We start from the raw sequence: 10,587 nt of genomic DNA, 5'->3' as shown, positions 1-10,587 counted from the left end.
TTGGATCAAGAAGATTAGATATACCAAATTGAGCTAAAATTAATTTTTACAAATATTATATATATTTACAAGTTGAGTTTATAAGTAATTTTCATGATTCTGCATTTAAAGATGAGTCTACAGACTAGATTGTTGGTGTCTGAAACTCTAATTTTCATATATTGGCTTACATTAAAGAAATTTATTCAAAAGCTCACAACTTTAAAGTCGATATATTTCTAAATAAAATAAAAATAAATGCTTAATCCATATATTAACAAGGTTTTCAAAAATTTCAATTCGCCACCAAACTCATAATATCTATTTTTTATGTGTTTTTTACCTCACTATCATTCTAATGAGTTGAGTCAGGACAAATAATAGATATATCAGTTTACTCTTCTTCTTTTTGTTAAACATCCCTTTTTGAAGCTCTTTAAATCCCTTTTGACATTTTAACAGTTGTGAATTTTATTTAAAAGTATAAAGATTTTTCTGAAGGCACATAAAATTTGATGCTGACAGAATCTCTAATGATTCAAATGAATGAAGCCGTTTGCATAGAAGAAGTCTTATTTCACAAAGCTAAAAATGCATCCACAATCCTGTCACACAAAATATCCTTAAATATCCTCCCCCTTGCCTTGATTATATGCAGGAAAGACATGTAGCAAGGGCTGTCACCCTCTGCTAAATTTGCATTATTTTTCATGCGAGCATACTGTTATGTTCCCCTCTTGAAGTTGAGTGATCTTCTGACTCTTTAAACAATGTAACCTCAAGCAAAAACTCCCTATCTTTAGCAGCTAAATGGAATTGAAATTGCTGTGTTCGGTCACTGTATCCCTACAAACTTGAAGGAAATCCATTATCAGCCGAAGCTGTCCCATCAAGCATCCTCTCCCTAGCCTTGGTTGCCTGCGATTATTGACATGCATACAGATCATAATTAGCATTTCATTTGATAAAATAGCCATCTTAATTCCACTAAAAGAACCAAAACCCTCTATCCAAAACAGCAAAGGAGAGTGAATTAGAGCAAATAGAGACAGGATAGCCACTCGATGTATGAGCATAACCTGTTTTTTCCAATTTGTCAAACTAGTTATGAGAGCAAGTAATGTTGCTTGCACAGTACTCCCAGTCAGCACCCCGATCCAAAGGCCTTTCCCTCTAAGATGGAGAACGAAGCACAGTAGAACAGCTACTGGGATTCCAGCTAAATAGTATGCCCCAAGGTTAATAGAGACCCCTATGTGCTGCCATCCACATCCTCTAGCAATTCCTGTCGCAGAAACGATTCGAGTTAGTACCAAACATGCCCTGTGCAAGAAACATCATCTAGTATCATGGCTTCTTGGTAACCATGCGTGTTAGTAAACTATGGGATTGGAACACAAACAATTCAGACACTAGATCATGTACATGCGTACTTTATGATTAGTAAATGCTCGTCGCATAATGAGGAGAAACTAACCGGAAAGTACTGTTTGTAAGCTATCCACAATAACTGAGAGGCAAAGCAGGGGAGCCACTTCGGTTACGTAGTCGACAACCGCCTTCTCATTGCTGAAAGCGTATCCAAAAACATGGCGGAAGCAGAAGATGTTTGTGCTCACAATAACTGCCTCTACGAGCGAAACACTCAGTACTGCACGGACAACCACTTGAGCTGCCTTGTGATTTCCAGCTCCTAGATGATTTGAAACCTGAGCACTGCCGGAGAAAGCACGATAAGTAAATGAGATTTTTCTTTCATCTATGCAAACTTGAAGAGACAAGAAATGAATCAAACCTCCCAGCAGCTGCGATCCCAGATAGTGCATAGAAGTGCAATGACGTTGTTGCTAGGCTGGTTCCAATGTTAAGAGAGAATCAGAAGCAATCCTATCAAAGTCCCCAATCAGCCATCTTTAAAGTATAGGAAGAGAAGCATACCAGATAGAAAGAACAGATGTTTCAAGCTGTGAATCTGGCAGAAGTCCAGCCAGCAATATAAGCAGTTCAAAGGTCCGCCATTCAAGACTGACCATCGCCATGAAAAGAACGAACGAAGTATTTAATTATTAGAAATTCAAAGCAGATGTGAATAGAGGCTCAATAAATTACATCATCGTTAGACTGTACACGTACGGACGAGAAATTACCAAACCATTACAGCAGAAGGGAGAGCGAAGCGAAAGAACTCCTTAATGCTAGAGAAAATATGATTCCAGTAGACGACACGGGTCTTTTCGCAGGATGAAGAGAACCCCATATAAAGTGCAAGGAATACCACATTTAACCAGTAAGACACATCAATGGCGAATGCTGCTCCGGTACTTCCTAGTTCCCATTTAAATATTAGAGCCCAGCAAAGAGGTATATGGACACATAAAGTTGCAAAAGTGCTGAAAAGCATTGGTAGAATCAAGCCCTGAGACTGGTAGTAGCGAAGTAGCGACTGAAGAACAGCATAGGCAAATAACGCGGGAATGAGACAAGTAGCATATCGGCAGGCTACCGTTGAGATTTCAGGATCTTGGCCTATTGCTATCAATATCCTGTCCATGTATATCCAAAGGATAGATACAGGGACACATATTGGAAGGAGAGAGATTATTGCACAGTATGTGTAAGTTCCAAACTTTTGGTATTGCCCTGCTCCATAAGCTTGTCCACATAGAGTTTCCAAGCCTCCTGCCAATCCAAACTGCATGGTATATATGTAAATATACTGTCAATCATCTTGCATACAAGTTCAAGCTTGAATCAAGAATTAAAAACTGAGACACATCAATCAATAACTAAATCTGCTCTCCCATTAATCTCGCCATGCGTTTCAGGATTGTAAGGAATAAGTACTTCAATAAGTATATCATGGATGCATAAATACTTCAAATCGATTGCATATTTATTCAAACTAGAGCAGCCCTACTGATGCTTAGCATGTGATTTCCAAGTTTTAGAATCTGACAAGATGGAATTTTATAAATAAAGATTTTATCAAATTTTCGTAAGGAAACTCATAGCTAAGGCTTGTATCTTTTTGGTGCATATACGAGTAAGAAGATAGAGAAAAGAAGACTTGCTAGGAGACTAAAGCCAGTGACCCCAGCAAAAGATCCACCGATGGAGACCCCAGACAGAGACAATTCACCAAGGTGCCCCGCCATCATTAGTGACACAACCTGCAACAAGTGTAGGGACACCGTCACCACCACCATTGGAGCTGCAATGGAGGTCACCTTCTTTAGCTCTTCCACAAAGGTAGTAGAAGCCCGTGTCCTCTCTTCAGTATTGGGCAGCAGTGCCTCTTCCATCTCGCCCTCTCAAAATTTTCCCTACAGAATTCTTACAATCTTGTCATTTAATGCATTGAAGTGAGAAAAACAAATACGATGTTACAAACAGAGAAAGGGGACGCTATCTGACAAACAAAAAGTCAAATTCTGTAACAAGCATGCCTCTCTTTTTTAATGCAATTGGATCTTGCACGACTCTCCATGTTCTCCGTGGAAAATAATAGTTATTTTTAGGCGAAGGAGAGTTAAGAAGATTACTCAAGATTTGGAATGGTTCATATATAATAAATAAATCAAGAAGTAAGCAAGCAAATATTAAAGTAATCAAGGATTGAGAACCATCAGAAGTAAGCATCTGCCATTACCGCAAAACTAATGTGCATCGAACAAAACTCATGACGAGATAGGTGGCCGAATGGGAAATGAATAAAGGATCACTGCAACGTGATAAATTATTGTAGTGGACTGGATCAGACCAATCAGATCACAGGAGCCATAGATAATGTTGTTCTCCATAAGCAAGATAGATTGTAACTCCTCATGGCACTCAGCAATGTCCCTACGACCCTGCCAAGTCTCAAGTAATATTATGCAGCTCAAGCCCTTTTTTTATCGTTATAAAAATTTTGATTTATTCTGTTTTATACACGCACGTAAAACAAGTAATATTTCATATAATAATCAGAGCTGTCATTTAATTTATTTATTTATTCTGGAAACAGTGCTTGTGAAGTGTCTTAGTTAGTGCATCTTTTCATATTGAGATCTTAAAAATAACATTCTTAAGCACAAGTACACAACATGAATAAGAGACAAGGCTGAGTTTTATTATTTTTATATTTATACATAACTGATTATGAGGTTAAAGATAATGAATTTCAGCTTGGTAATTGATTTATGATATTTTAGTTTGAGTTTTTGAATTTCTATAAAATTACAATTTGACTCTTGAATTTAAGATAAATTACAAGTTGGTCCCAATGGTAAAAAAATGTTTTTTCCCTGTTATATGCAAACAAATAATTTAGATGTATTAATTATTTATTATAAATATATTATAATATTGATAATGACACCTATTGATCCTTTAGACCTTTGTTATGTCCAAACAAATATCAAACATAAACTGTAAATAGTTATATTGTCTAGATTTATATATCAACCTATCTAATTTTTAATGCTGCTATTAAATTAAATTACTAGTGCGAACACTGTGGTTGTCTAATAATTAGGGTTAGTTACACTAGAGAAAATTAACTAATTAATGTTAAGGAATGATAGATATTCAGAATATAAATTGACATATTGTTTCAATTATCAGTATTGATTTTCATAGGTAAACGATTATTTGAGACCAAGGTTTTTCTCTTAATAAGTTTTGGATATATTTAATTTAGCTTGATTATTTTATTTTATTTACCATAACATAACCTAGATAACTTTAAAATCCCACAACTTTAAATCATCTAGCATAAGTATTTGAACTAGATTTTTCTTGTAGGATCAACCCCTTACTTACTCTATATTATCTTATTTGTTTAAATTATGGTAATTAATTTATGTGAATACAACACAACAATAGTGCACACGAGGCACACGAATGATGTATTTAGTATGAATGGCCCTACATATTTTCATATGTTGATTAATTGTATTTGGATTATGATATTATATGGTATGTAAATTTGAAGTGGAGTCTTCTTTTTCGAGGTGTTTAGTATATTTGAGGAGGTTTGAGGTTGGGGAGACCTTTGGTGACGGTCCCCTCGATCATGTGCAGTCACGCCCTTTTTATGAGTGGTCAGTATATTTTCAAGGCATGACAGATCAGACCAATCAGATTAAAAAGAGACAAAGGTTTATTAGGTTTATCCTGGCTTTAGAATAATTAGGTTTGACCCATAAAACAAAGGTATACTTTATTGAGGTGGATAACTAATGGACAAATCAATGGCTAGAAAAAACACAACAAAGCCTTAACAATAATCATAAAAATAAACAATGTAACTTGTCTTAGGTATGGTGTATTAGGGGGTTATATTGTTTTTCATATACACAACTAGTCCCATTATCCAAACTCTATAAACTAGTTACGATTCTAGTGACCAAAATATTACGTGGTGACTCCAAACCTTTAAACCATAAAAGGACTTGAACTTCTTATTCTTTTCACCCCCAAACCCAATCCAGAAGGATAATTGTTGCAATGTCATACACATATAAAAATGATAATGAAATTTTAGTTTAGTCCTAGATTTGTGAAAATTATTTTTTAGTCTCTACACTTTAAAAAATTTATAATTTGACTCTTGAAACATATTTTGGAATTCTATATAGAACTAGTTGTCAAGTTAAAGATGATGAATTTTAATTTAATCCTGGATTTGTGAAAATTATAGTTTCATCCATGAATTTGTAAAATTATGGTTTGACCCCTGAAATTAAGAAAAATTACAAATTTGGTCCCAATGGTAGAAAATAGTTTTTCTATTATGTGCTAACAAGTAATTCAGAAGTATTGTTGATGTATTATCTATATGTTTAAATATTGACAATGACATCTATTGATTATTTAAACCTTTGTTATGTCCAAACAAGTAATTCAAATGTGTTGATGATTTATTATGTTTTATTTGATTTTGTTTGAATTTAAAGTTAAATTTATATTGTGTTTAAATATATTTAAGTATTTCAGGAGCACCATATATGACTCCTTTTGTAATGAAAGTGGTTCAATACTACAAAGTGAGAATTTGATATATGATTATGAGTAATAAATATGAATTATATCTTTTAAGAATATATATGAAATGTGTGTTTACATCCATATGATATAATGAAACTTGTTATATGATTGTGAGTAATTGATATAGATATATATTTTGGAAGTATCTATGAAATATGTGTGTTTGCATATGGAGTGGTGATTATTATGAAATATATGTTTATGTATGAAGTGTGGACTATGCATTTTGATATCATTCAAGAGGGATGCATTTGATACTATCAAAGGATCATGCTACGAACATTTCTAAAAAAAATTATACATTCTTATAATCTATTTTTCCTCATCCTTCACTGAAGATCTTCTCTCAAATACCCTTTCCTTTGCCATTTCATCACATTCAACCAAGTTGATAAACAGAAGGCTATAGCTGCACCCTTTTGTCCTAATTGCAGTTTGTACACAAGAGTCCAGCATGCAATGGTGTGAAAACATAGGATGAAAGATGAGGTTATGAGCATTGGTAGAATCACACTTTGTGTCTGAAGATATCTAGTCAAAGGTTTAAGAACTGCGCCCCCAAATAATGCAGGGATCAGCCACATTGAGTACTTGCAGGCTTCTTGTGAGATTAAAGTGTCTTGGCCTAGTAGAGGTAGTAGTTTGCCGATGAAGATCCACAGGACACAAATTAGAGGGCACATGATTATTAGAGAGATGATTGCACTGTAAGTATAGGTTCCAAGCTTTTGATTTTGTTTAGCTCCATATGCTTGGCCTGCTAGGGTTTCCAGTCCACCTGCCATTCCTGACTGTTTGCCAATTACAAACTCGGGTCAATTTATGCTTGCTAACACAACTATAGTTGTGAAAAAAAAGCTTGATAAAGAAAGAAAATTGGAAAAAAAAATCATTTTTAATTATAGAGGGCATTCTAACATGATAATAATACATAGCAACCTCCAGCTTTAGGCAAGAGCTCACGCTTTTCTGGCCAATATCACCCCAATTTGTTTGATTATTACTCAATTCTTAATTTGTTTTTTATTAGAATGCTGGTATGAATCAAACATGGGCCACTCTTATAGAAGTTATAGTTTTGACAAAATTGAACAAAACAGGGTACTAATTGAAAAGTTTTTTTATAGTGGGATGAAATTGAACAATTCATACAAAGAAAGGAAGGACTTTTGCCAATAACGAAGAGGCAAGTAATGGTGCAAAATAATTATAATAGAGAAGAAGGAGGAGGAGGAGGAGGAGGTAAGGGGATATCTTTAGAAAGATGTGGAATGGATAAAGGGAGGAGAATTTATGGGATGAGGGTAGTCAACATGCAAGTTCGAAGCTTGATTCGTGAACAAAGCACTTGGAACACAAAAGTCCAAATACAGTGAACACATGCATGTTTTATTAACTATTTACTCTTTTTAAACCCACCTCCTTCATGCATTAATGTTAATAAATTTGTATACATATTTGAAACATTTTACTTTTCAACTTGTTATGTGTAGCATGGACATGCTACGCACGTCCGATATATTCCTCTATGAAAAAATATTTTTCCTTTTGGTTTGACAATAAAATATTTTCTGGCTATTTGTTTTTTTGCTAAGATTAAATTTATTTTTGATTCCATGAAAAAGATGTGGGGTTGGAAGAGTGCTATGTAATGCACTGTAAATATACTCACAAACATGAGGGATCAAAAATATTGGAGAAAATGAAAATAGACAGATATAAAATTGATTTAAAAAATATATATATTTGCTTGAATGGGAAGAAAAATGTTTAAATGATAAATTTAAGATTTCTGTACATGAAACATAAGATTTAGGGGTTAATCCAAAACTAGCAAGGACCTTATGGTTGTTTTTTTTTCCCCTTCCCCTGATCATATCCCGTCTTCAATTCCAGGATAGATGAAGTGGATTCTTGAAGAAAAACTTCTTCCTCTCTCCTTAATGGAAGAGAAAGCAACCTTAATTTCTGAATTGAAAGCATAATGATTCATGCTAGTTGGAAGATGCAAGAAGATAAAAAGGACCTTTATAAAAAAAAAGTTTTTAAAAAAGGACAGGATTAGAAGACATACAAGAAGGCTAAACCCTGTTACATTGGTAATAGAAGTGGCAATGGCGGCACTAGCGAGTGCAAGTGCACCAAGGTGCCCTACAATTATCACAGACACAACTTGTAGGAGATACTGCAATACTGACACGGCCACCATTGGAGCTGCTATGTAGCCTGCCTTCTTTAGCTCTTGAACAAATCCTTCCCATGTTATCGCCCATTTTCTCTCTTCCCTCTTTCCCTCTTCTTCCATAACTTCTCGACAAGTGAAAGAATTTTGTGTTTTTTTCCTCCTAGAAGTCACAGCAAGAGTGACCTTATATGTGAAGAACAAACGAAGAGACAACGCTCAATGTTGAACGGATTGTTGTGTTGTTTGATTTGTAATTTGTTTGACTTAATTAACAATATCTTATCTGGTTCTAGAATGCAGCAAAGTAATTAACAAGGGCTTTTGACTTGCAAGTCATGATTTTCGTGAACTGCTCGTGTTTTCGTCATATTTTGCGTAAATACACAAATTTAGGCATTAAATTTATAATGATAATTCCTATCTTACGGAATGACCAGTAGATTTTGCATATTTATATTTTGCAACTTTTTCCCCTCTCTTTCTGGCGTTTTAATGTAATCTATTGTTTATCAAAAAAGAAAAGAGTAAAATGTTACATCCATTAAATATAGAAAAGATTGTAGAGAAAAAACAATGATATATTCTGATATGTTTATTTCATAAATTATCTTTTTAAAAAATACCCTGTTATTTAAATATAAAAAATATCATAATTAATAAAATACTAATTAAATTAAAAGTTTTAATCTAAATATAAAAATAAATAAAATTCTAAAACATTATATTTTGGGTCTAATTTGAGTTTAAAAACAAAAATTTAAATATGATGCAACGATGGGATAAATTAAAGTTTATATTTTTTTTTTATCAAAATACAAGTTAGAATTATTTGGAACTACTCAAAACCTATAAACCTTTATCATTTTAGAAAGTAATATAATAAAATAATTATGATAAAAAATAACATAAAAAATATATTTTATCACCAAACTCATAATAGTCTTGGACCAGATTTTTGGTACATTTCTAAACACCATTAGAGGGCTCAGGTAGAGCACCCAAGTCCAAGTAGCGGGTTGGGCTCAGACACACCATCAAGCCCAAGTGCCCAGCATACCCATCATCTCTTGTGGGCTCGGGCGCACCGCCTGAGCTCAGCCCAAAGGGGTATGATAATACACAGGTGGCTGAGAGGAAAAGACACAAAGGAGTGCCGCTTGAAACTCCCAACTTTACAAGACCATCATCAGCACAACTGTAATGATCAAGACATGAAGTTAACGTCTGTTAATTTTTGTATTCACGTTATTTTTCATCTAAAATTTTGTTTAGGAGGATAATGTTAATTAGCTAACTAATATCCTGCTTGTATGATTATTTGCTCATAAATCAATTAAGCATCCTTAATTAAAAAACATAATAATATCGTAAAACATAACCATAAAGAAACAAAGGCATGGGGAAACAGAAAAAGAGAGAGAGTTATCCCAGCCAGACCACAATCACCTCTCATCCCAAGCCAAGCAATTTGTTAGGGAGCTTTTTACATTTAGGGAGATGCTTGAGTGTCCGCGTCCACATGGAGCTCAAGATGGACACCACCCCTAACCTAATAGCCTAAATTAATGACGTTACGGTGAGGGCTATTTTTACAAAAGTTTTGTCAAATAAATAATCTCAACCAGATGCGCACATGGGATAGCACTTGTTGGACGATGTACAAAGAGAACGTTTTGAAGAGAGAGAGTAGAACAATGTAAGAAGAGAATCAGGAGACTTACAAGTATATAGGCTAAATCCAGTAACATTGTTGATGGAGGTGGCTAGGGCAACACCAGAGAGGGCGAGCTGACCAAGGTGTCCTACGATTATTACAGACACAACTTGTAGCTGATACTGCAACACCGTAACAGCCACCATTGGTGCAGCTATGTAGCTCACCTCCTTGAGCTCCTCCACAACTCCACCCATGTTGTCAGCCATTTCCTCTCGCTCCCGATCTCTTCCACCTCCTCCATAACAGTATATACTAGCCAGTGACAAGTCAATATTCTTCTCCGAAATGGTGGTTCGAACTAATCAAGAGAAAACGCTTCTTGCGTTCTGCGTAGAGTGGATTTATATGGTCTTTGATTCTATCAGGAGTAAACGATTTTGTTTGATTCTAGATAAAAGTTACTTGGTGGTTTATACAATGATATATTTGTTAAAAAAAAATATTAATTATTTTAGTGACAATTGAGTGTCCTTTTTGCCTTGAAAAGGAGTAAATGTTTTTGTCCACGGCATGCATTGTTTGCATATCTAATTTTAAATGAATATATTGCCTATAATTCACCACGCAAGGCACCTTTCACTATGAGGGCGGCGTCCAAGTAGAGCCAAATCACGCAAGTTTTTTTTTTTTTTCTGGCCATTTACTGAACGAAAATATATATAAAATTAAGCACAAT

General features: G+C 34.5%; 1 protein-coding gene across 1 annotated transcript; it reads right to left on the bottom strand.

Moving 5' to 3' along the window:
• Positions 1 to 591: 591 nt before the first annotated feature.
• LOC118056061 (protein DETOXIFICATION 3-like) lies at positions 592 to 3,429 on the bottom strand. The gene is made up of 7 exons (XM_035068168.2): positions 3,051 to 3,429; positions 2,127 to 2,671; positions 1,918 to 2,004; positions 1,775 to 1,831; positions 1,457 to 1,695; positions 1,059 to 1,264; positions 592 to 897 (listed from the first exon to the last, which is right to left on the bottom strand). The coding sequence occupies exons 1-7, from the start codon at positions 3,279 to 3,281 to the stop codon at positions 826 to 828; spliced, it is 1,437 nt and encodes a 478-aa protein (XP_034924059.1). The 5' UTR covers positions 3,282 to 3,429; the 3' UTR covers positions 592 to 825.
• Positions 3,430 to 10,587: the final 7,158 nt, after the last annotated feature.

This window comes from Populus alba, chromosome 4 (genome assembly GCF_005239225.2).
Source record: "Populus alba chromosome 4, ASM523922v2, whole genome shotgun sequence".
In the NCBI taxonomy this organism is placed as follows: Eukaryota; Viridiplantae; Streptophyta; class Magnoliopsida; order Malpighiales; family Salicaceae; genus Populus; species Populus alba.
This window is presented reverse-complemented; position numbering and strand designations above follow the sequence as displayed.